General features: G+C 41.0%; 1 protein-coding gene across 1 annotated transcript in view; it reads left to right on the top strand.

Annotated features, from left to right (window-relative positions):
* Positions 1–494: 494 nt before the first annotated feature.
* LOC148890278 (arf-GAP with GTPase, ANK repeat and PH domain-containing protein 1-like) overlaps positions 495–27831 on the top strand; it is a 29445-nt gene continuing 2108 nt past the window's right edge. Inside the window, 20 exon segments of the mRNA XM_089010808.1 lie at positions 495–1085; positions 2445–3272; positions 3275–3616; positions 8817–8875; positions 8963–9050; positions 9358–9443; positions 9532–9673; positions 12040–12174; positions 12280–12401; positions 15248–15409; positions 16497–16580; positions 16826–16930; positions 17001–17148; positions 18143–18271; positions 18351–18488; positions 19034–19093; positions 19653–19804; positions 21988–22078; positions 24170–24392; positions 26213–26516. Of these exon segments, the coding sequence (XP_088866934.1) occupies positions 2519–3272; positions 3275–3616; positions 8817–8875; positions 8963–9050; positions 9358–9443; positions 9532–9673; positions 12040–12174; positions 12280–12401; positions 15248–15409; positions 16497–16580; positions 16826–16930; positions 17001–17148; positions 18143–18271; positions 18351–18488; positions 19034–19093; positions 19653–19804; positions 21988–22078; positions 24170–24392; positions 26213–26516 (3324 nt within the window). The 5' untranslated portion in view covers positions 495–1085; positions 2445–2518.

Here is a 27831-nt window from a genome sequence, read left to right as displayed (position 1 = left end):
TTGAGGATAAGTGCTGTAAAAAAAGTGGACAGCATACAGTACATGGCCTGGGCAAAGCGTCTTTTTATCATTCCACAGTGACATTTTACCTTGTCATGCTACCTCCTCTACCTCTCCCATTGGATTGGATTTGCCTTTATTAGTCTCGCTCTTTAGTAGTCTTTTGCTCCTAAATTTTCCATTTTTTCCTATTCAATGTGAAATGTGGTCTATGATTATAGATATGCTAATTAATCTCATCCTGTGCATCTTCTCTTTTGTACATGAGCGGCCAGGCAGTGCGAGCGGGCCCATAAATTGCTTTGGAAAGGACAGAAGAGAGAGAGAGGGTGAGAGAGAGAAATGGAGAGAGAGAGGGAGAGAGAGAGAGCCAGGCAGATGAACACTGGCAAAAGGTTTGTCTCCACCCCAACCGCCCCCGCCCCACCACCTCCCTCCCTCCATCTCTTTTGTAGTGTGCACCAATAAAAAAATCTGATGAACGTGAGCAACAACCGCCAGCACCTCACAGTTGGCTTCTCCTTGGAGCCAGCGAGTCCAGTTGTGCTGCAGGATTACGGGAGAGTAACTGGAAAAAGGGAGGAGGGGCTGTGGTGAGCTGGTGGTGGGCTTCCTCTGCCTTACAGACACATTTTATTGACTTGCTAATTGGACGAGGCACTCGGAGGAGAGGATGCGGTGACCGAGAGGAGATTTTCTCCAAGGAAACGATACAGACAAGGAAGCATTGTGTGCTATTTTCGAATTTCCTCCTTTTTCGCGCTATGTCACAACAGATGGGCTTTTTTTCTCCCACCCCAGTCGTCATCCTGCTGTGAATTCCTGCTTTTGTGCATGACATTGTCAAATGGAGGCTCCAGTTGCTAGACGCATCGTGACAAGTGAATGATTTCCTTCTTACCCCCCTGCCCCCCACCCAACCCCCCCAAAGTAGGCTCATTTTCACCTATTTTATTTCCCCTTTTGGATGGATCAGCTCTTCATCATCCGCTTCAGCTGATATCCTGTTTGAGACCAAGTGATCGGCAGAAGAATCATTCATTTTTTAACCTGGACCGATCTTATTGATGTACGGCAGAATAACGGTATGAACACAATTCAGAGGAGGAAAAATATCTGAGGGAATGTGACATTTGTGGCTTTTTTTGTGCAATGATAGCTAAATCAAATGCATATTATCATCTTAGAATCCCATGGCATCATGCTTTCATCTTATGTGTCTACCTGTCAGATTTGTACAAAAGAGTCAGCAAGGAAAGGATCATGAATGAATAAGTGGTAGAGACAAGTAGTAGCAGTGTGCATGGATGGGGATGAAGCGAGGGGAAGAAAAATTGCAGTCTGGACTGTGTAAGGCACAGGTGTCAAAGTCAAGGCCCGGGGGCCAAATCTGGCCTGCCACATCATTTTATTCGGCCTGCGAAAGCAAATCAAACGTGACATTCCATGATGAACCAACATTTCTAATTGTACCATGTAAATCACAATAACAGTCTTTTTTTCAAATTTGAAAACTAGGTATTTGTTAATTTGTTGTGTGCTTTGTAAGTAATATGTGGAGGGGATGAAACATTGTAATGGCTTCCTCCAATTCATTATGGCCCCCCAAGAGGAAACCGTAACCACAATGTGGCCCGCAGCAAAAAATGAGTTTGACACCCTTGGTATAAGGCATTTAATAATACATTTAATTTCTAAGCACCTTTCAAAACGCTCAAGGACACTTTACAGTCACTGGATATTTTTTTCTGCCTCCCCAGTAGTAGTCACTGCCAGACATGTGGAAAAATATGTCCACTCTCGTGCCAGGCTATTTGTCATTGTCACTCAAATTCCAGGACCCGCACAATATTAGGTTTTAGGACTACATATACATTTAATGCAGCGTGAGAATCCTTATATTCTCTTCTTTCATCAGAAAAAAATAGTTAATTCCTAAATTATATGGGTCTGGAGTTATATGAGCTTGAAATGAGGGTGGCTGTTCAAAATACAATGCAATAAAGTCTCGTTATATCGATATCGGTTATATCTATAGTACTGCTTATTACGATACTATTTCTATGAACGCAAGGATAATCTGCAGGATCGTATATATCGATAGTCCGGTTATATCGATATTTTTTCCGACTCCCGAGAATATCGATATAACGAGACATTACTGTATATACATATTGGTTTGTATTGCGCTTTAAGAACACCTGAAGCTGGAACAAAGCGCTAACATGGAAAAAGGGAAATGCTGTCCCCCTGTGGAAAGGAAAAAAAAAAAATTACCAGAGGCCATGGCCAGCGCTTTATCGGCACCCAAGAAAAAACAGGAAAAACCAAGATCCGAACAAATTCAGGAATGGCAGTGAATGAGTTAAATATTGTCTAAAATTGTGCTCAAAATCTATTTTTCCAAGCTGTACGATGATTCAACATTCTCTTCCCCATTTCAGTTCAATCCCGCTGCCATGACGGAGTTTTGCATGGTCGGAGAGAAGGTGCGACAGTGCTGAGGTCTTTTGTCCCAATGAGCCACGCAGACAACCCACAGAGACGCACCACCTATCTCATCTCCCTCACTCTGGTGAAGGTTGAAGCTTTGCCAGAAGATGTAGCTGGCAAACAAGCTGAGAAGGAGGGCGAAGGCAGCCCAAAACTGACTGAGGAGGTGAAACATGTCCCAAAAGAAGAGGAAGTATGCGTTAATCCACAAGTGGTGGATAAAGAGAGCGCAGAAGCAGGAGAAGAGGTGGAGCAGGTGCATTCCAAGTGCGGCAGCCCAAATGAGAAATGGATGAAATCTGAGAGAAGAGACCAAAAAGACATCCCGCTCGCTAAAAGCAAGGATGCCGCTTCTGTCCACCCTTCCCTGAGGCAAATGGTGAAGGTGTACAGCGGCAGCAGCATCGAGACCACCGTCCGCAGAGAGGGGTCTCGCGGCGACGCCTCGCGTCCCAAAACGGAACTCTACCGGGAGCCTCCAAGGCTCTTCTCGAAGGGTGAAAACGGAGCCGAGCTCAACAACCGTTCACGCTGCAGCCTCCCCTTTTCAGTGCCGCCTCAGGTTAGTCAGCGGCCCGAAGTCCTGATGAGATCGCATACGGGAGCCAACGCGGCATCCTGGAAGGAAGCCAACAACAGCTCGTATCACTCAGCAAAGACTCTGGAACGGAGGGACAACCGTATCGGGGAGCAGACCCCCTTAATGGCAGCTACAACCCTGGGGCCTTACAGGGCGTCTTGGGCCGACAGCGATGGCAGAGGAACGCTCATTCGTCCCGCCGCCCCCTCAGTGGAGGCTATTCGGGAATCATGAACAGGGAGAACTCTCACGAGGACAGATTTAAGGTTTCCTTGGTCACACCGGTCACCTGCGATGTGAGCCGACCCCCCAGAAAAACCACCAGTCGTACTCTGGATAACAGCGACCTACATTGCCTCTCCGAGGACGCCAGGAGAGGGAAAGACGGCCAAGGAGGAACTATCCACAGAGCTCCAGTCCGTGACCGAAAGATGCTCAAGTTCATTAGTGGCATTTTCTCCAAAAGTGCAGCCGTGCCCTCAAATGTCAGTACTGCATCCGCCTTGTATCCGGCGGCGGACAGGGGCTCCAGCGAGGAGGAGGGTAAGTTCTTCATTGATTCATCTCAAGGAAACATGACAGAGATATATGGTACTGTACTTTTAACACACAGCTTGGGCTTCTAATCGGCTCATTATTTCACACCGTGAGGCTTCATTTGGTAGTCGCTGACATACTGAAGCGACGGAGACGAGATCTCAATGTAAAACTTTGATTGCGGGAATATGTCCCGATCACTTCTTACCTCTCTGATTTTAAATAAAGGAGCAGTCATTGATCGTGATCATATGTTACCAACTACCACCTGATTCTCAGAATTGCTCCCATGGTTCATATCATTCTTTAATCACAGTCATATCTAATATCATTCGTATCAAACTCGTTTTTTTTTTGCCACAGGCCACATTGTAGTTACAGTAGCCTGTTGAGTGTCGTTTGGAATTTGGGGAAACCATTAGAATGTTTAATCCCCTCCACATATTACAAATAGAGTGCGCGACAAATTCATGTATAACTATTTTTCAAAATTGAAGCCAAAAATAATGACTGTTATTGCGGTTTACGTATCACAAATTGAAATTTTAGTTCAGTCTTTTGATCATCATTTCACAAGTTTGATTTGGTTTCACAGGCCGAATAAAATGATATGGCGGACCAAATTTGGCCCCCGGGCCTTGAGTTTGGCACCTGGGCCTTGCACCAAGGGTGTCAGTCATTTTTTTTGCTGCGGGCCACATTCTAGTTACGGTTTCCTCTCAAGGGCCGTTCTGAATTTGGGGAAGCCATTAGAATGTTTAATCCCCTCCACATCCCCTCCTCTACAAATTAATGAATAACTCGTTTTCAAATCTGAAGTCAAAAATAATGACTCTAATTGTGGTTTGCATACGACAATTTGAAATTTCAGTTCGGACTATAGCAAGCATCATGGCACTTGACATGCTTGATTTGCAATCACGGTTCGAATAAAATGAGGGTCCGGGCCGGATTTGGTCCCCGGGCCTTGATTTTGACACCTGTGGTATACAGTATCGGATTGATCAGGTGTGTTTGAGAATGGCGCAAAATTGTCAGATAGAATCTGGCATCCAAATGATTCTCAGAATGTAAAAAACACAAAATGGCAACCATTTTCCGTTGGCATTTTCTATCACAGTGTATAATCTTTTGCCACTAAAAAAAGTACATTTATAATAAGAAGATAATCAACTTTAATTTACAATAACATCAGATCAAGTGGTTAACCATTTTAACTGGATACTATTCCATTTCCTGACTCCAGTTATTGGGTTTCCATTTACATAATGTTGAGATCCATATATTGATGGAGAATTAAAAGCGGGGCTTGTTCTGACAAGGTCATGTTTAAACTCTTGCTGCTACCGATTTCTTGTACGTTCAATTTGGATTACACTTATAACTACACTTGGCATTCACTCGTATCTTACATGCAGTCAATGGCTATATTGTAAAGTGGATATAAAAAGTCTACACACCCCTCTTCAAATGCAAGGTTTAATGATATTGAAATAAATAAATACATGAATAACCAAAATACAATACATTCATTTCTATAGCGCTTTAACAACAGCTGAGAGACATCGTTCATCCATCACACACACACATGCACATACACATATTAATTATTTGACTCAATTAATACAGTTTAGGAATCTACTCAGAGGAAAAAAACTGACATAATGTGGTTCCAATAGTGTGCGCACCCTCTTAAAACTGAGAAAGGGACTTTGTTCAGAATTAACTGAGCACATGCAAATTTTCAAGTCAGCATACACTTCATTTGAAATGCCCCTGATAAGCACTGAATAACGGTAAACTGAGGGTTTTGTTCCAACACACAATATTTGGAAATCGTCAGAATTCTGCCTCACTAAGACTTAAAGCCCAAATTCCAGTGGATAAAACAGCTCCCAAGGATGATGCTAACCACTTTTGTGGCTGGTTGATTCTGAACACAGCCACCTGTTATTAGCCCTCCTAAAAGGTTCCATTTTCATCCCCAAGTGAATGCATGTCACAGGTCTCAATAATGGTGAGAAAAAAACAAAACGTAAATTATTCATCTTGGTCTCGCACTGTTTTTGAAAAACATAACTGCATTTTGACTAGGGGCGTGGCAACATTTTAGATCTGCCATCGCAAGGAAAATCAATCCAAAGAACTGAACTAGGCTCTGGCACACCCGCGACCCTCATGAGGATAAGCAGTTCATATAATGAGCAGTTCAGATAATGGATGGATGGATGTTAATTGCATCCTGGTACTGATTCACTAATATTTAAAAATAAATCTCATATTATGACATTATGTCAGGATAGTTAAATTAATAATCCTTAAATAACTCGTGTAAGTGCGACTCTTTTAAACAAACAAGGCTTCACATAGAATTGTTAGCAAATAAGAAAATGGTTGAATCGTGTCAAAATCAAACAGCGCCATCAACATTGATATACTCAACGAGAATATTAAAAACAAGATGTTTCCTTTTCTCAAGCCCTAAACTGAACTTTTGTATGATGGTGATTGTGGTATCGAAGCCAGCGCTGAATAATTTCTAAGGGGTAAATGGGACATGAATAATTAAGGTTGGGGAGACACAGAGCTGTGTTCACGCAGAGAACAACCTACCGATACTACTTCCTGCTCTGTGTGGCTGGTCATCAGCATTCACACTGACGACACATTGACTCTTAAAGACTAATGTGACGTCGTCCACATTTTCCCTGTCGTCTTTAACATATGAAGGTGTAAATCACGCAAAGTGATATTTACATGGCGGCACAGAGATGGACGCTGCCTCTTTCTGCCTCTCACATGTCGCCGCAAACGAGAGAGACCATTCATTGTATGGAGGCTTCTGGAAAAAGGAGTTGCCGTGGCAACAGCCAGCTGTGAGAGTTGTTGTTCGGTGGGTGGTGTGACGATGATAAAGGGGAATGCAAGGGATTGCCCAAAGATTGAGGATTAGGGCGATTGGGAACGCTTGTCAAATGAGGTTTAAGGTGGAACGTCTCCCCAGTGCGACAGTCGACAATGTGGGTGTATTTTGCACAATGTCACAAAAAAAACCTTCTGCGTGTGTGTGTGTCTGTGTGTGTGTGTGTGTGTGTGTGTGTGTGTGTGTGTGTGTGTGTGTGTGTGTGTGTGTGTGTGTGTGTGTGTGTGTGTGTGTGTGTGTGTGTGTGTGTGTGTGTGTGTGTCTGTCTGTGTATATGCGAGTAAACAGACTGAGTCATGCAGACTAACGATGGTTTCCATAGCCACAATAATGTACATCTCTTGAGCAGAATCACCCCAGGATACATTTACTGGATATAGTGAAAAACCTGTTAAAATACTCCATTTATGTCATTTTTTTCCCTGCGTCCTTGTAATTTCAATTTTATTTCTTCATGCATGTATTCTTTTTGGAGATGTGCCTAGAGGGTAGACGGACAATGATGGTGGACTTAGTGTATTTAACGAACCTTTGCGTTGAATGAGCTCATGGCCAACCTTCATTTTGCAACGTGATTCATTCAGCAATATGCCTGTGTACTGTTTCATAGGTAGATTTCAATTAACTTCAAGGTTTTAAATGGATAAATGCAAAAGAGGCAAATCGCATTGATCACATGGGAATACACATGATCTAAATGACTTTTTCAAAAATTAATTTGTTGTTACCAAATGTTGATGTTACCAAAACATTTAAAGGTAATTGAACTCATTCACTGCCATTGATGAATTTATTTGGGAATTGAAAATATGACGTAGAGCGCCATTTCCAAATCGGGTTTTGTTTTTTCATGCTTGGGTGCTGATGAAGCCCTGGCCATGGCCTGTGGCAATATTTTTTTTCCACAAGGGGGCAGCATTTCAATTTTATCCACGTTAGCACTTTTTTCCAGCTTCAGCTGTTGTTAAAGCGCTATATAAACCAATATATCTGTATTGCATTGTATTTTGGACAGTCACCCTCCTTTCAAGCTCTTATAACTCCAGACCCATAACATTTAGCAATTAACTCTTTTTTTCTGATGAAAGAATGAAAGAAGCGAGTGTAAGGTTTCTTACACTGCATTGAATGTTTATATATTCCTAAAATTCAATATTCTGTGGGTCCTGGAATTCAAGTGATACAATTTTGCACATCTGGCAGTGAATGAGTTTAGTAATTATTCAAAAAAATCGTAGACATTTTATTCACACCATTGAAGTCTACATCAGTCTTTTTCATCGCAGGAATTAACACTTGTTTTTCTGATGAATAAAGAGAGTAAGTTTACTTACGCTGCATTGAATGTTTATGTAGTCCTAAAACTCAATCATCTGTGGGTCCTACAATTCTAGTGACAGTGACCAAAACCCTGGCACTGGAGTGGACACATTTTAGCACGTCTGCCGGTGCATGAGTGATTCACAGATTCCACTAATTGTAGTTGTGGAGTAGACACAAAAATGTGTCTAATCTAGTGCCAGGGTTGTTGTCATTTTCACTCGAGTTGCAGGACCCACAGAATATTGAGTTTTAGGACTACATAAACATGCAATGCAACGTAAGAAAGCTTAGACTCTCTTCTTTCATCAGAAAAAAAGAGTTAATTACTAAGTTATATGGGTCTGGAGTTATCTGATCTTGAAATGCTGCCCCCTCGTGGGAGGGGAAAAGATTGCCAGAGGTCTGACCAGCGCTTTATCGGCACCCCCCGCAAGAACAACCAAAACCGGAAAAAAAATTCAGTAATGGCGCTCCACGTCACACTCTTCAATTCCAGAATAAAAAATTCTGTAATGGCAGTCAATGAGTTAAGAGATTTGAATATGTGATTCGAAAGATACCAGATGTGCATTATAGTGAATGTGAGCGTCAACTTTTGGGTTTTATTTTCCTGTCTGGGTTTTGTGTTTTTATGTCTATAGCATTTAGAGTGTGTATATTGGAGGATGGGGAGTTGGGGAGGCATCAGTTGTTTTATGATCACTGAAAGGAACTTTACTGGCTCGCACCTTCAAAACCTCTGTGACAGATGGCAGCCCAAGGACAAGTCACACAACAAATCCACAGAAATGAAATTCACTGTCAGGCTGACATTTTAATGGGCTCCTCAGTCATCACAATGTCTCTTTCATGAGAAGAAGCATAGCATGAAAGTCAAAACCAACATCAGTTTTCAAACTTGGCTCCTGTTTGTTAACGTATCACTGCTTTTATTAACCACATTCTTCTTTCTGCCCTTAGCTGCCTGCACCAGTAGTCAGGAATGGACCATCACTCAAACCGTGCAAGAACTTCATCTGGTCAGATTCTACGCCTTCATAATCAAAGCTTTGACTTGAAATTAGATTCTCCGTTCCTTAATTTGTGTGTGCATATTTTTGTGTCAGGCTGTGTTAGGTGGCCTGTGTAGTGGGAAGTCTGCGTTGGTCCACAGACACTTGACAGGAAGTTACCTGTCACTGGAGAATGCCGAAGGTCGGTTGGTTTGGCACTTGTAATCATTTCCACAGTATTTCAAAACAGACTCACGCGTACATTCTTTGACCATAATACTCAATACATTAGATCTGTACATCTGTTTTCTGTGGCTGTCTCATTTGGGTCACTGGAGTTTAACCCTGTTGTCTTTAGAGCAGACTTTGGGCTGATTCTGACTGCCAATTGCAAGGACTACAAAGACAAGCAACCACTCCTTCTCAATTCCACCCAACGTTGAAGAACTGGATATAGACAGTTAAAATGTTTTCTATCACAAATCTAAATCCTTATTTGTATCATCCAGGGCGTCAATACATTAAGGATGTCTTGATTGATGGACAGAGCCACTTGTTGATCATCAGAGAAGAGACGGAACTCCCAGGAGCCCAAGTGAGTTGGGAAACCGACCTTGGCTTAGATCGAATTGAATCACTCCTTCAATTGTGTATCACTTACTATTTGTGTACCTTGTCTTCAGTTCGCAAGCTGGCTTGATGCGGTTATCCTGGTCTTCAGTTTGGAAAACGAGGCCAGTTTCCAAGAAGTGTATAAGATCTATCATCAACTAGCTGTCTATCGGCCCGTCACCGAGATACCTTTCGTAGTCGTGGGCACACAGGGTGAGATGATTATTGACGCATTTAAGGGTTCTTGGCCAGATAATTGCTTTGAAGTCACAATCAAACAACATATATAGTTTTATCAGAGTGGACGGTTGTCAGAGATGTTTGTTCGGACACTGGGAACAAAGGCTCGAACACAGGAAGATTGTCTTTTACTGCCGGCAGGGGACGCAGCCATTCATGACCAACGGCCAACTTCTGCAGCCCTTTGCCAAGCTATTTATTGAGAGTATATGCAAATTTAAGTGACACATTAGTAAAACATAGTTTTCTTGATTTGAATACCATGCCCCTGGACGTCCCAAGCACCAACATCCATAAACCAACAGAATATAGACATTTAATGGGTTATCTTTCCGTGAACTGATTGATTTGTAACCTGGCTAATGAGCTCTTCCTGTGAAGGAGTTTACCAAGTCCTATATTCCGCCCCAAGGCCAGATATCCTACCTGAGGATGACAGTTTAACAGGCTGTGTCTGTTCACCTCAGATTGACCCAATATTTTCTGTGCTTCCATTGTTGGCCTTGCGTTCGGCCAACTAAGCATACAGCAGCATGAAACTTTTGAATATGATAAATTCTATTGTGTCTATTCTCTATCAATGGTATAATTTGGACTATGGTACCGACAGTCAAATAATATTTGAAAGGTAGTTTTTTTCTTGAGTAGACATGTGTTTTTAAAACGATTTTCACAGTCAGGATTTGGAACGGATCGCTGCTAAACAAGTTGACAAAAAACGTCACTGGTTGGACAAGAAGATGTATTGTCTCCCCCCCAAAAAAATAGATATAGATATGATTATATAGGAATACAGATATCCAGATATAAAATGGGGAGAGGGATGGTAATAAATTCTGACTCCATATGCTGAGAAACCTTGGATTATTAACAACGGCAGCACAGAGCATCTCTCAAGTGAACAAAATTACGTTTGCTGTTTTATCTTATTTTCCCTGATCTATTTAAAACGTGGTTTGAAATGAAATGCTTTTGAATTTCATTCAGGACTATCCATTTTCAGCTTTGCAAATTTCAAAACGCTTCTAAAAATAGAAATGAAACAGCTTTGGGTCCTTTTACCTGATTTTCATTTTACCATAAACCTTCTTCACGACTTGTCTAGCTCTCACACACACCCACTCACTCCTCTTGCAAATCTGCTCGGAATATAAACGATTTGACTGTCTGAGTCGTGCCTCGTGGGAGGCGGCAAAATGCTTGCAATGGGTCTTTGCATTTTCTGTGCACGTACATCTTCTACTACGTGACGATGTGTGCTAGTTAAAATGTGAATGGTCCAATTTCACACTGGTGAACAAGCAGTTCTTGAAATACCTGTATTAGTTGACTACTATAATGCTGTAATGCTAGTCATGTCAATCTAAGTACAGTGATACCTCGGCTTACAAACGCTTTACCTAACGAACTTTTCGCTTTAGGAACATTAAATTCGCGAGAATATAATCTTGGCATACAAACTAGTTTTCGGCAGATGTGGTTTGTTATCGAGTGCAGTACTTTTTCTATTATGGGATGGAAAAAGACCCCACCACAGCCTAGTGTTAAGCCTAAGAAGACATGAAAGAAAATTACGGTCGAGCAGAAGAAGGAGATCATCAAAAAACACGAATGAGGTGTGCGTTTGTGTGACTTAGCGTCCCAGTACTAGTATGCCAAGTCAACCATTGCTACGTGTGGCTAAGGGTGTTTCTGTGTTGTCTAAGCAACGGTCTCAGGCAATGGAAGAAGTTCTGTTGATTTGGATTAACCAAAAGCAGCTTGCAGGGGACAGTGAGTGAGGGTATTATCGCAGAGAAAGCACGGCAAATTCACTAGGATATTATCAAGAGGCAACTACATCAATGACATCACAAAGGTATATAAAACTACTTTATGATATGGTACAGTTTATTTCGTTAATTACAATACAATAGCACATTATTATACATAAAATAAGGTATAGTTGGTGTAGTTCAAGGCTTATTTAGTAGAAATTTATGTTTTATGGGGACCTGTGAACGGATTATTCTCATTTTTAATGGTTTCTTATGGGAAATAATGTTCGTCAGATGAACTTTTCGCCTTACACACACTTTCTGGGAACCGATGAAGTTCGGAAACTGAGGTATCACTGTCGTTAACACCATCGTGGGGCATCAGAGTCATCAAATCCTGACATAAGCAACATATTTGAGCAGGTCAAGGAAGAAACCTTGAACAGAAGCAATTTTCTTTCCAGAAGCACCATTCAGGCCTCGATCAGTCTAGTTGAGACAATGGGAAAAAAAAAAAAAGTGGTTATATGAGGAATCAAAGGGACTTTATCGGAGATGATTTAAACCGTGTGTCTTCGTCAGATAAGATCAGCAGCAGCAACCCCAGGGTCATTGACGACGCTCGGGCCAGGCAGCTCTGCTCAGACGTGCGCCGTTGCACCTACTACGAAACATGTGCCACATACGGCCTCAACGTCAACAGGGTCTTCACTGATGGTATCTCACAGCCTCATCAACTATGACTGTCTAAACAAACGCATGTATGTGTCGATGTGTGTTTATGCACGTCTATGAACTATTTTGTCCTTATTTTTGCTACAGCTGCTCAAAAGATCATGGCTGCCAAGAAGCAAGCTGCTTTACTAGCTTCCTGTAAATCTCTTCCAAACTCTCCCAGTCACTCTGGAGGCTCCACCCCAGTATCTGGTGTTTATCCAGGACAGGTAAAGAATATGTCACATTTACTGCTATGGTCTCCAGAGTCAGTTTTCTTTGGAGGATAAGCGACCGTGAACTGTATTTTCATGACCCACAAATATAACCACGCGACGGGTAGCATATCTCCGCATATAGCTGGGTTAGATGTGATATTAATCATTTCACAAACAAGTGCAGGTTGGCGGTTTTGCAGGAAGGAGGTCTGCGCTGCTGCGGGTGCGGTCACAAGCAACTTTAATCACTGCTCGTCGTAGCGCCTCCCCTCTTTTCATTCAAATGTGGCCCGCTCACAAAAACACATCTGCGGCGGTATTTATTATTTGTTTGATAACTTAACAACACTGGAATGACTTAAAGCTATGCGTCTTCAGTTGAAAATCTTGAAAATCTATTCGCTATCTTGTTATCTAGCTGGCTATCTAGGTATTTAGCTAGCTACTGTATCTATTAGCTATATTGTTAGCTATCTATTCGCTAGGTATTAGCTATATATTCACTAGGTATTAGCTATCTATTTGCTCGGTATCAGCTATCTATTCACTAGGTATTAGCTATCTATTTGCTAGGTATTAGCTATCTATTTGCTAAGTATTAGCCATCTATTCGCTAGCTATTAGCTATCTATTCGCTAGGTATTACCTATCTATTTGCTAAGTATTAGCCATCTATTCGCTAGCTATTAGCTATCTATTTGCTAGCTAGCTAGCTTGCTATCTATTGGAGTTATTTCCAGGATGAGTGAACGCTGGCGCGTGTGGCTGCCGCTGCTCACCCACGGAAAAAAAGACTTATCCTGTGACTGTAAAGTGACCTTGAGAGTTTTGAAAGGCGCTTATAAATGAAATGTATTATTATTATTATTATTATTATTAAGATAAGGAATTGGCGTATTTTCTGGTGTATAAGGCGCACCCAAAGGAGTGGTGTATTTTCAAACGTTTTCCATATACAGTAAAGTCTCGTTATATCGATATCGGATATATCGATAGTCCCGGTTATATCGATACTATTTCTATGGACGCACTGAGAAAATTACATGCAAACAGGGTCGGATATATCGATAGTCCCGGTTATATCGATATTTTTTCGGACTCCCTTGAATATCGATATAACGAGACTTTACTGTACTATATAAGGCGCACTGCAGTATAAGGCGCACCTTCAATGTTTTACAAATATAATATATATATAAAAAATTTCCAAATACAGTATAAGGCACACCACATTGTAAGGCGCTACAGTAGAGGCTGGGGTTACGCACGACTTTTTCTACAGGGGGAAATGGAGTGGGTGGATGATGAGAGTAGTTGCTAGACCCGTTGTGGCTCAACATTACTTCACATATAAAACGCACTTGCGTATAAGGGGCAGGGTCATCTTTTGAAGAAAATGAAGGCTTTTGGGTGTGCCTTATACACCGCAAAATACAGTACAAGGATTCACATATATATTGTTTAGGATATATTCCACCAGCTGCATAACCTGTGCGACGGGTTGCCTGATTTGGCGTTCATTTGAGATCCACTTTCTGCAACCAAATTGTTATTCTTTCAGGCGCATCTCCAACATGCTCCTTCCACTGCGCCAGCTCACCCAGCTTGGCAGAGACCCGTCTGCCAAATTGGCAAACACAGACTCCGCGGGCATTTGCGCCACGTCGCAGATGTGCTGTCTAGGAAAATAAAGCTCCGAGTCTGTGTTTGAATGTTAAAAGGAGATGCACGCTTCTGCTCTGTCTTCCACCATGTGACCTATTGAGAGACACCCAATCATCAATCAGTCTGAAATACATTTATTATTTTTAGAGAAAATGGGAAATACTTAACTAAAACTCATCTTTTTTTTGTGTCGAGTGGTTAGCACGTCAACTTCAGAGTGCACCTCCAGCCTTCCTGTGTGGAGTTTGCAGGTTATTGGAACACTCTAAATCACAGGTGTCAAAGTCAAGGCCCGCGGGCCAAATCCGGCCCGCCACATCATTTTTTTCGGCCCGCGAGAGCAAATCAAACTTGTTAAATTCTATGATGATTGCTAAAATCTGAGCCAAAATTTCATATTTTTGGATGTCAACCACAATAAAAGTCATTATTCTTGACTTCAGATTTGAAAACGAGTTATTCATTAATTTGCTGTGTGCTCTATATGTAATATTTGAAGGGATTTAAACATTCTAATGGGTTCCCCAAATTCTCGAGAGGAAACCATAACTACAATGTGGCCCGCGGCAAAAAATGACTTTGACACCCCTGCTCTAAATTGTCCATAGGGGTGAGTGTGAGCGCAAAGTATTGTCCATTTCTGTGTGCCTTGTGATTGGCTAGCAACCAGTTCAAGGTGTCTTACTGCCCGAAGAGGGCTGGGATAGTTTCTAGAACCCTTGGCAACCCTACTGTGGATAAAGCGGTTCAAAAAATGAATGCATGAATGACTGAATGGGTGAGTGAGTGAGTGAGTGAGTGAGTGAGTGAGTGAGTGAGTGAGTGAATGAATGACAAATGAATGAACAAATGACAATTGAATGAATGAATGAATGATAATTCTCCCCCATCTCAACGGTCAAATGCCCATTCTTCTCAGGAGTATATTTTTGTTTTAACTAAAGAAAAGTCACCCAGTAATTACAAAGTGTGGGAATTAATGACATCCCTTGAAAAGTAATGTGGCTCACATTACCTTTCAATTAAAAAAAATATTTGTGTTAATTACTGTATTTACAGGCACAGTCATGGGAAATATTTAATATCATTTCACACATGCCGCGATTAATTAGTGCCTGGACTCAATGGAGACCTTTTACCTTTATCTCTTGCTCTGTCACCTCTCCGACCATCTCCCTCTCCTCCCCATGCAGGCCAGTAATGGGGGTCAGAGTAGCGATTACTCCTCATCGCTTCCCTCCACCCCTGTGATTAGCCATAAAGAAATTGGCAGGTCGGCAAGAGGGGAGAAACAAGACAGCGGCACCCCTGGCTCAGTTCGCAGTGCCACCCGCAGACGCACCGCACGCTTTTCGGTAAACGCATGGCAAGCACGTGCATGTAAACATGTTTCAGCGATTGAAAAATGACATTTTAAGCCAACAAAGCTGGCCTTATTCAGAATTCAATACATTAGCTGAGTCCTCTGCAACCACAGAGGTTCTTTTTAATTGCCTTGTATGGAGTGTGCATATTATAATCCCTTTGTTTCCCGAAGGGATCCTTTCAATTAGCAGCGTTTAGCGGGTTAAGTCTAATTTGCCACTTGGTGTGGCTGTATTATAGGTGTCATTTATATAATATGTCAGACGTGCGAATGACTTACGACCTGTTCATTAGGGATCTCACTTCTTTGCCTGAGCCAACATTCTTCCCTTTACCATTGATTTAATGCAAAAAAAAAAAAAAAAAAGAGCTCGAAATAAAATACAATAATGATGTATGTGGCACAGTTGCAACATGATAGTGCTGGTAGGCAGCCCAGTGTTCAAATGTTTAGCTATCTAGCTAGCTATCTAGTTAGCTACCTAGCTAGCTAGCTCTGTAGCTATTGTTAGGTTAAAATATTACAAGCTAATATTAGCACTATCTATCTAGCTACCTAGCTACATGCCCCTAGCTGTCTAGCCCTTTAGCTTTTTAGCTCTCTAGCTTGCTACCTATCTATCTAGCTACATGTACCTCGCTGTCTAGCCCTTTAGCTTTTAGCTCTCTAGCTTGCTACCTATCTATCTAGCTACATGCCCCTAGCTGTCTAGCCCTTTAGCTTTTTAGCTCTCTAGCTTGCTACCTATATATCTAGCTACATGTACCTCGCTGTCTAGCCCTTTGGCTTTTTAGCTCTCTAGCTCACTACCTATCAAGCTATCTATCTAGCTACGTGTACATAGCTATCTAGCTACCTAGCTATCTAGCCATCTAGCTCTTTAGCTCGCTAGCTTTCTAGCTACACACCACGGTGCAGTTTTGATACTGGACTTGTAATTCCCTTTCCCTTTATTTCCTGTGGGACATGTACTAAATTCCGAACAATCGACCAACATCTCAGTGTCTTTTGAGGATCCTTTGTGTAATACTTTCAGCATCTTTACACTTTAAAATTATGTTCTTGGTTTCCTTCAGGGTCGAAGAGGCAGTGACTCAGCCAGGCGAAGTGCAGACTGCAAAGGAGACGTGGGAAGCGGGCGCTTTATTCCGATCAAGCAGGTGAGACAAAGATACAGAATACAAATCTCTAGTCCACTCAGTGAACTTGAGTAGAGGACATTGACTCCCTTCAAATGACACATCTGTGGACACCCATCATCGTGTGAATTAATGCACACCCCATCGGCGAGATAATACGCGGAGGTGTTTTGGGCTACCGCCAGCCATCATGTTGCCTTACCATGTGCACTCACAAAATATCAATAATGCATTTCACCTTTTGTTTTTGCTGGCACCGCGACTAGGGTTTCTTACTCAAGCGCAGCGGGAACTCACTCAATAAAGAGTGGAAGAAGAAATACGTCACTCTCTCCAGTGATGGCATCCTATCATACCACTCCAATGTCAATGTAAGTGTGTTTTGATAGAGCGCTGGTACAACGTAGTTAGTTGTAATTGGGCGGGTGGTTGACTTGGCAGGACTACATGCTAAATACACCCGGGAAAGAAATGGACCTGCTGCGAGTGACGGTGAAGGTGCCAGGAAAGCGTCCCCCTCGTGCTGTACCGACCAGTGTCCCTCCAGTCGGACTCAAAGATGTACAAGGACCAGAAGGAGTCAGTCTGGGTGAGCGAAAATATACTGATGTGCGGTGCGCTCCTTGATGGATATAAAGGGTAGCACAATTATAATGAGATGAATAACATTTTAAACATCAAATCCCATCTGTTTACCTGTTGCTTGAAAATCAGAGCCCAAACCAGGTATTGCAGTCCTAATTCCCACAAAAACTAAATTCTTGCATATTCTTAAATCTTATAATAATCGTTTCATGCTTTATTTATATAGCTGAAAAATCCCTTAATTTTTATAAAGTGTGTGCTTATCACAGTAGCAGGTGAGAATGCTGAATATCATGACTGCAAAGGGGACGTGTTAAAAATAACTCACTGTGCTTAACTCATTCGCCGCCATTCACAAATGTATCCGTGAATTGAAAATATGACGAGCGCCATTCCCAAAGTTGTTCGGCTTTTGTTTTTTCTTGTTTGGGTGCCAATAAAGTATGTATTTCATTGTATTTTGGACAGCCACCCTCATTTCAAGCCTGTATAACTCCACACACATAAAATTTATCAATTAACTCTTTTTTTTCTGATGAAAGAAGCGAGTGTAAGGTTTCTTACACTGCATTGAATGTTTATGTATTCCTCAAACTCAATATTCTGTGGATCCTGGAATTCAAGTGACAATGACAAAAACCCTGGTACTGGACTGGACTGGACACAATTTTGCACATCTGGCAGTGAATGAGTTTAGTAATTATGAAAAAAAAATCTTAGACATTTTATTCACACCATTGAAGTCTACATCAGCCTTTTTCATCGCATTTATCATGTCAAATATTCCCATGCACAATCCTGCTAGTAAACAAACAAACAAAACCCCATTAAAAAAGAAAACTAAACCAGCACCTCACTAGAGCGAACAAACAACCAAATGGGGTTGAATAGAAATTAGCTGAATTTGTTCAACCATTGGTTAATGCAAAATTGTCAGTGATTTTTTTTTAAACTCATTTTTAATTTTTACCGATATGTCGAATCAATGCCTGTCATAGTTCCTGTCAGTGCCAGCAGCCTCCTGCAAGCGGACGACATGGAAGGGCTCGGGGGTGCTCTCTTCCTGAGGAGCAACAGAGGCGTGCAACGATGTTCTTCCAACGTCTCCAACCACGCTCAAAGTGTTGGTGAGAGAAAGTGAATAGAATCTGGAAGTAGTCGAGATCCAAATGTGGGATGATTCAGTGTCTGTGAATGTGTCAGCAGACTCTGCAGTTGAGGGTGTGTCCAGCTCCTCGTCCACCAAAGATGTTGGCTCCACATCCCCAGTGGACGACAGGAAGAAGCATCGTAGGAAGAAGAGCATGAACCAGAAAGGGGACGCCACCATTGGCCAAGCAGACGGTGATGAGTTTCTCTGTATTATAAAACAAATAAAAACAGATTAGTTTGTATTTTTAATTATAAGGTTATTATGGAATGCTTACATGAAAAAAAACATTACATTTTTAACTCATTCACTGCCAGATGATGTGCAAAAATGTGTCCACTCCTTTGCCAGGGTTTTTGTCATTTTCACTGAAATTGCAAGACCCACGAAATATTGAGTTTTAGGACGACATAAACAATCAATGCAGCGTAAGAAACCTTTGACTGTTCTTTCATCAGAAAAAAATGAGTTAATTCTTAAACTATACAGGTCTGGAGTTATCTGAGCTAGAAATGGGGGCGGCTGTACAGAAGGAAAATGCTGCCCCCTTCGTGGGAGGATTGAACATTGCCAGAGGTTTGACCAGCGCTTGATTGGCACCCCTTGCAACAAATTTGGGAATGGCACTCCACGTCATGCTTTACAATTCCGGAATAAATTTGGGAATGGCAGTAAATGAGTTTATTATTTTCCATCATAATGATTTTGATTGTTGTGTTTTCCAACTTTTTTTTTTCAGCCAAGCGCAAAATGTGGAAACTAAAAAGCTTTGGTAGCTTAAGGAACGTGAGCAAAACAGGTAATGTTTGGTTATGTCGTATCTCGTTGCATTTTCTAAAGTCTTATTCATGCACAGGTGTCAAACTCATCTTCCCTCGGAGTAAAAATGAATACATTTTTAATCAACAGATCGGATTATTACTTGTAAACACAATAAAAAAACATGGCTCGCTATTATTGAAATGAGTCGAGTATTTGTTCAATTAATTTTCAAGTGATTATAAACAGGGTGATTACAAATAGTCACCGTTATTTAGTTACGTATGAGAAATGGAGATTTCGGTATAGATTCATGCAAGTTCACGTGGATGATTTGCTTTTGTGGGCCAAATGAGATGATGCCGCGTGCCAGACTTTGACACCCGTGGTCTAGTGTCTTATATCGTTTGGGATGTTCTACTGTGGTTTAGTCACATAAAGGAAATATATTGCATCATATCGTTGCTGTGATGGGTAAAAAAAAAAAAGTCCATTTTTGACATAAAAAATGCATTCATGGGATGTCCAAACACACTCAAATTTTACTAAAGGGTCTGTTTTTATGCGGGTGTGTTTCTGTATGTGTGTGTGTGAGGCAGATGAAGAAAACAATGACTTTGTCATTGTATCGAGTTCTGGCCAGACGTGGCATTTTGAAGCCCAAAGTGTGGAGGAGAGGGATTCATGGGTGCAAGCTATCGAGAGTCAGATTTTGGCCAGCTTGCAGCTGTGTGAGAGCAGTAAGAACAAGGTTAGACACACACACACACACACACACACACACACACACACACACACACACACACACACACACACACACACACAAAATCAAAAGTTTTTTAAGACCTTGCACCTGATACTCAATGGTGTCTACTATCTTTATGCGAAAGAAAAATACATACACAAATGTATAGAGAAAAAAAAACATTTCATCCTTGACTCACGCCCTTACAACACAGCTGCGTTGTTTTTTGTATAAAAAAAATAGACAGTTTAATTGATATTTTTTTTCCCCCACCGCTAAAGCGACTTTGTTCCAACCGTGTTATTATTTCAGGCCTGCGCAATATTGCCTTGTGCCACTGCAACAAGGACACATAAGATAATGAAAGAAAAGAAAACTTTTATTTGTCTCACCATAGAGAAATAATAATACATTTCATTTATAAGCGCCTTTCAAAATTCTCAAGGACACTTTACAGTCACAGGATATATTTTCTGTGTGTGACCAATTTCCATTGGGGAAAAAAAAGTATAAAAATGAATATAATATATAAATATATTAACTCATTCACTGGCATTCACTAATTTATTCGGGAATTGAAAATATGACGTAGAGCGCCATTCCCGAATTTTTTTCGGGTTTTGTTTTTTCTTATTTGTGTGCTGGTGAAGCCATGGCCTCTGGCAATGTTTTTCCCCCTTCCACAAGGGGGCGGCATTTCCCTTTTTTAATAATAATAATAATAATAATAATAATAATAATAATAATAATACATTTCATTTTCAGCGCCTTTCACAGCTCTCAAGGACACTTTACAGTCAAAGACAAGCATAGGTACTATAATAATAAATAAAATACAATCACAAATACAATACAATGAATAAAATACAGTCATAAATAGAAACAAGAGAAAGAGCTACACAGAACATGCGATTTTAAATAGGTGGATTTTGAGATGGGATTTCAAGGTGGGAAGGAATCGATGTTACGAATGTTGGGAGGAAGTGAGTTGCAGTGTTTGCAGCTGAAAGCCCTGTCCCCCATCGTGCTGAGACGGGAAGGGGGACATAGAGAGGTGGAGGGAGGAAGGATCTGGAAGGAAGGATCTGAGGGAACGAGAGGTAATAGAAATTTGAAGAAGGTCAGATAGGTAAGGGGGGGCAAGGTTATGGATAGCTTTAAATGTATAAAGAAAAATGTTAAAGTTGATTCTATATTTGACCGGGAGCTAGTGGAGCTCTTGGAGGACGGGGGGTGATGTGGTGAAAGAATGAAGTACTGGTGATGATCCAGGCTCAAGAATTCTGGCCGCGCTGTGTTCCGGCTTTAGCTGTTGTTAAAATGCTAGATCACAGATGTCAAAGTCAAGGCCCGCGGGCCAAATCCGGCCTGCCACATCAATTTTTTCGGCCCGCGAAAGCAAATCAAACTTGTTAAATTCCATGATGATTGCTAAAATCTGAGCCAAAATTTCATATTTTTGGATGTCAACCACGATAAAAGTCATTATTCTTGACTTCAGATTTGAAAACAAGTCATTCATTAATTTGCTGTGTGCTCTATATGTAATATTTGAAGGGATTTCAACATTCTAATGGGTTCCCCAAATTCATAACGGCCCTCGAGAGGAAACCATAACTACAATGTGGCCCGCGGCAAAAAATGACTTTGACACCCTTGGGCTAGATAAAACAATATGTATGTATTGCATTGTATTTTGGACAGCCACCCTCATTTCAAGATCATATAACTCCAGACATATATAATTTAGGAATTAACATATTTTTTTTCCTAATGAAAGAAGAGAGTCTACGGTTTTCATACACTGCATCGAATGTTTATGTAGTCCTAAAACTCAATATTCTGTGGGTCCTGGAATTCAAGTGACAATGACAAAAACCCTGGCACTGGAGTGGACACATTTGCACATCGTCATCGTTAATGAGTTAAGTAGTGACCCCTGAACTCCAAAACACCTTCTTTTCTGAGCAGTAGAAGCCCAACCCCCTATGAACACTTAAAAATGTAATGCGCTCATATATCACAAGTTAATGCAGTGATGCAGGTTCTTTTTTAAATATTTTTTTTTTTAATGAAAACAATTTTTCAAACCTTTTTAATATACCCAGTCATTTTATGGAAGCTTGTTCATGCACATAGGCAGATTTTCTTCCAGTTACACTCCACACTTGGTGTTTTTTTTTTCACAGGCTCGCAAGAACAGCCAGAGCGAAGCCGTCGCTCTGCAGGCGATTCGCAACGCAAAAGGAAACGGCTTCTGCGTCGACTGCGAGGCTCCCAGTTAGTGACAACTTTGTCAACTCAAACCTCTTGTGTCTGTCTACCGTGTCACATCTGATTGATGACTATTTCAAAGCGACTCTTGTACTGCATGAATCATCCTTTCTTCTTATTGCATTTGTTCAAAACGGAATCACGCTTACCGGAACAATGGAATAAAGTCGCGTATTCGTGATTGAGTAATTGCTCCATTTTTTGCATACTTACTGATAACAGTGGAGGTTGTGTGGCGTGGTGGATGGGGGGGTGTTTCAGTATGAAATCAATTTTAAAATCTTGATTACAAGCTGCAAAAAAAATACTTTGATGTCATGTTAATTATTCCACTGAATTAAAATTGGGTCACCATAATTTTGGGAAGACAGGGGGCTTTTCTTCACTAATGAAGAAAACATCTTGCTTCTCATCAACTAACTATAGCATTATCCTTCTTGTAAATGTCACATTTCGGTTTGCGGCCAACAGGTGGCACTGTCGGGCCCCGCCTGCAGCTGCACATTCGGGGGTTGGGTCATTGTTTGTTTCACACTGTCAGATTTGTTTCATCTTGTCATGTTTTACTCATGTTTGCTACTTTGGACCTTTTTGTTCAGATGACTTTGTTGTTTGAGATTTTGTTCCTGTCGACTTTATTTGTCAGTTCATTGTTTTTTTTCACACTGCCAGGTTTGTTTCATATTGTCATGTTTTACGCATGGTTTTTGTTTGTTACTTTGGACTTTTTTGTTCGGATGACTGTTGTTTGAGATTTTGTTCCTGTCGACTTTATTTGTCACGTCATTGTTTATTTCACCCTGTAGGGTTTGTTTCATCTTGTCATGTTTTACTCACGGTTTTGTTTGTTACTTTGGACCTTCTTGTTCTGATGACTTTGTTGTTTGAGATTTTGTTAGTGCCGACTTTATTTGTCAGGTCATTGTTTTTTTCACACTGCCAGGTTTGTTTCGTCTTGTCATGTTTTACGCATGGTTTTTGTTTGTTACTTAGGACCTTTTTGTTCTGATGACTGTTGTTTGAGATTTTGTTCCTGTCGACTTTATTTGTCACGTCATTGTTTATTTCACCCTGTAGGGTTTGTTTCATCTTGTCATGTTTTACTCACGGTTTTGTTTGTTACTTTGGACCTTCTTGTTCTGATGACTTTGCTGTTTGAGATTTTGTTCCTGTCGACTTTATTTGTCAGTTCATTGTTTTTTTCACACTGCCAGGTTTATTTCATATTGTCATGTTTTACGCATGGTTTTTGTTTGTTACTTTGGACCTTTTTGTTCGGATGACTTTGTTGTTTGAGATTTTGTAACTGTCGACTTTATTTGTCACGTCATTGTTTTTTTTCACACTGCCAGGTTTGTTTCATATTGTCATGTTTTACGCATGGTTTTTGTTTGTTACTTTGGACCTTTTTGTTCTGATGACTGTTGTTTGAGATTTTGTTCCTGTCGACTTTATTTGTCACGTCATTGTTTATTTCACACAGTCAGGTTTGTTTCATCTTGTCATGTTTTACGCATGGTTTTTGTTTGTTACTTTGGACCTTTTTGTTCGGATGACTTTGTTGTTTGAGATTTTGTAACTGTTGACTTTATTTGTCAGGTCATTTTTTTGTTCCACCCTGTCAGGTTTGTTTCATCTTGTCATGTTTTACGTATGGTTTTTGTTTGTTTGCTACTTTGGACCTTTTTGTTCGCATGACTTTGTTGTTTGAGATTTTGTTGCTGTCGACTTTATTTGTCACGTCATTGTTTATTTCATCCTGTCAGGTTTGTTTCATCTCGTCATGTTTTACTCATGGTTTTTGTTTGCTACTTGGAACCTTTTACGGATGACTTTGTTGTTTGAGATTTTGTTCCTGCCGACTTTATTTAATACAATTTGTCAAATGCACCCTGATCCTCCCTCCTACCTGCTTTTTTGGGGTCCACCACCACGACCACGAACACCTTGCAAATTGTGACAGTAAGAGAATGATCTTGGGTGTAGATTTTGTACTGGATCTTTTTAGACTCAATTTAGACATAAAGCAAAGGAAGCGACGAGGGAGCGTTAAAGATGGTGATTGCCTGTGTGTTTTGTCTTTTTTCTCTTTCCAAGATCCGACCTGGGCCAGTTTGAACCTCGGCGCCCTCATATGCATTGAGTGTTCGGGGATCCACAGGAACTTGGGGACTCACGTTTCGCGCGTTCGCTCACTCGATTTGGACGATCTACCGCCAGAGCTCACGCTGGTTCTCAGTGCCATTGGCAACCACATGGTCAACTGTATATGGGAAGCGCGCACGATGGGCCACCGTAAACCGCCGCCTGATGCCACCAGGTAATGACAGTTCAAATAATATTTGCATGTATCTTTTTATTTGCTAAACAGATGCACTGATTTATGTGTTTTGCTATGAGTGAGGGCTGTCACTCAAGAATATTTACAGAATCGTTACTTCACTGCCAGACATGGCAAAAGCATGTCCACTCTGGTGCCAGGGTTTTTGTCATTGTCACTCGAATTCCAGGACCCACAGAATATTGTGTTTTAGGACTAACATCCAATGCAGTGTAAAGTGTAAGAAAGTGCAATGGAAGAAAGCCTAGACTTTCTTCTTTCATCAGAAAAAAAATAGTTATTTCCTAAATTATACGGGTCTGGAGTTATATGAGCTTGAAATGAGGGCCGCTGTCCAAAATACAATGCAATACACACATAGTGCGAATATGGAAAATCGGCAATGCTGCCCCTTTGCTGAAGGGAAAAACATTGCCAGGGGTCTGACCAGCGCTTTATCAGCACCCCTCGAAAGAAAAAACAAAACAAATTCGGGAATGGCGCTCCACATCATATTTTCAATCCCCGAATAAATTTGGGAATGTCAGTGAATGAGTTAAATGTTATTGCTTTGAGGCAGGGTATCCTGGTGTTTGAATGGTTAGCGTGTCACTCAGAGATTGGGGGTTAGGTCTTGGTTCTGGTCTCATTGTGTAGAGCAGGAACAACCTGTATGTGTATTCTCTAGATTTGAATGTGAGCGGGGATAGTTGTCTGCAATTTACTGGTAACTGCTTCAGGGTGTCCTCCACCTGTTGCCCAAAGTCGGCTGGGATTCGCATCAATTCCAACTGTCAGGACTCCAATGTAGCATCCCAGAAAATACACAAGATGGCGCCCAAGCTCCGTTGGAAATGGGCTGATTTGTCTGCTGGGAATTTGTGTCAACTAGTATCAAATAGTAGTCTTGGTGCAACACACAATAATTCACCATCGGGTTATTTATGTGTTTTCCGTCTAATTTCGCCATCAACACAAAGTTTTCAGACCAAACAAAGTACCCAAAATGCATTGTGGGTCGCTTTCTCGTTCAGGGGCGTTCCTTCAGTGACGTAGGGTGAGGACTCGTCACCAACTCAAAAGCAAGACTTCCAGAATATTCAGCGCGAGTCTTAAAACGTAAAATATAGCTATATGCCGTGGAATATTTGCAAAATACGCTCAGTAGAAGTCATTTCAAGTGATTTTACATATTATGGACATAACTTTGATTTTACATATTATGGACGCAACTTTGATTTTACATATTATGGACACAACACAACTTTCACCAATGGATGAATGGAAGGATGTTTTGAGGCAGAATATGTAGAACAACTTGTATTCTGACCAATCAGAAGATGGAAAAATGTTCACATTATTTTAGGGCCAATATTTAATCTCATAAAATGACTAAATCAATAAATTAATTAACCCAAACACAGTCGTATGCAGATTATTGACATTTATGTGGGTTTTCTCCTGTACAGCCAAGAGAAATAAAATCAAGAGAATATACATGTAGATTGTGAGGAATACATATGGACAATCTCATGGAACAATTATCAAAGTCAAAGTCAGCTTTATTGTCAAATATGCTAATATGCATGACATACAGCACAGATGAAATTACTGTCCTCTCGGACCCAGCATGCAAGGCACTTATAATTACTTTAACAAACATAAACATGAAAACGCCAATTTGCCGGGAGAGGGGCATTATTAGGGGAATTATGGTAACATTGGAAATGTAGAACGACGCTTTGAATATGGTTTAGGCAAGCAGCAATGTTTTTTCTGTCCATGAAGGTCAAACACTTTATTTTCTTTGCTTTTTCCAGAGAGGAACGAGAGTCATGGATTCGGGCCAAATATGAGCAGAAACTCTTCGTGGCGCCATTGCCCCCTCCTAGTCCCAACGAGGGTCCCGACATCACACTCTCCGGCCGTCTTTTACTGGCTGCGATGGAGCACAATCTCCCCAAGCTGCTGCTCCTTTTGGCCCACAGCACTAAGGAAGACATTAACGGCCCCCCTAGCGTGGCGCTCTCCTCTCGGTCCCTGCTGGCGCTGAGGCTGCCCGGTTCTGCCCTTCATGCTGCCTGTCAGCAGGCCAACGTGGTGATGACGCAGCTTCTCGTTTGGGTCAGTTGACTTTGCTCTTTGTGTTTTTTGCTGACTGGGATGTATACTCGTTGATCACTATCACATTTTGAAACCAATCAGGGTTGTGTGGAAAGATGCAATTACAAGTCTGATGCTGATAGAGATGTAATAGTTACAGTGTGACCGTTTGCAATAGAGCACCCAATCAACAGATTTTTTTTTAACCTTTCATTAAATGAGAGTGACAGTTATCAACAATTATCAATACATAGTGTATTAACTCATTCACTGCCATTCCCAAATGTATTCGGGAATTGAAAATAAGATGGAGAGCGCCATTCACAATTTTGTTCTGGTTTTGTTTTTTCATGCTTGGGTGGCAATATCAGCACTGGCCAGACCTCTGGCAATGTTTTTTTCCCTTCCACGAGGGGGCAGCATTTCTCTTTTTTTCCTATGTTAGCACTTTGTTACAGCTTCAGTTATTGTTAAAGCACTATATGAAAGGTGTCAAAGTCAAGGCCCGAGGTCCAAATCCGGCCCGCCACATCATTTTTCTCGGCCTGCGAAAGCGAATCAAACTTGTGAAATTCCATAATGCTTGCTAAAATCCTAACCAAAATTTCATATTTTTTGGATGTAAACCACAATAACAGTCATTATTCTTGACTTCAGATTTGAAAACTAGTTATTCATTAATTTGTTGTGCGCGCTATATGTAATATGTGGAGGGGATTAAACATTCTAATGGCTTCCCCAAATTCACAACGGCCCTTGAGAGGAAACCATAACTACAATGTGGCCCATGGCAAAAAAAATGACTTTAAAACCCCAGCGCTATATAAGCCAATATGTATTGTATTTTGGACAGCCGTCCTCATTTTAAGCTCATATAACTCCAGACCCATATAATTTAGGAATTAACTCTTTTTTTGATAAAAGAAGAAAGTATAAGGTTTCTTACGCTATATTGAATGTTTATGTAGTCCTAAAACTCAATATTCTGTGGGTCCTGCAATTTGAGTGAAAATGACAAAAACCCTGGCACTGGAGTGGGCACATTTTTTGCACATCGTCTGGCAGTGAATGAGTTAAGGTGCATTTTCCTAAAGTATTAGCTTTTTCAGTAATGTTTTAAGTATATGGATGCTAAAGAGATAAATAGGGTACATGAAATTATATCCCACAATATGAAACATAATGTTGTATTTACTAAACATCTTGCAATCCTACACTTGACGACAGCCAGTGGGATCTCGATTCATCTCTCAAAGTAAATTCAATTTTTAGCTACTGATACAAAATGGCAGGCAGTTTTTACAGCTCTTAAATCTGCATCTTTGGCTTCTTCTTT

Source organism: Hippocampus bargibanti, linkage group LG12 (genome assembly GCF_051943395.1).
Source record: "Hippocampus bargibanti isolate YZ-2025 linkage group LG12, ASM5194339v1, whole genome shotgun sequence".
Taxonomy (NCBI): domain Eukaryota; kingdom Metazoa; phylum Chordata; class Actinopteri; order Syngnathiformes; family Syngnathidae; genus Hippocampus; species Hippocampus bargibanti.
This window is presented reverse-complemented; position numbering and strand designations above follow the sequence as displayed.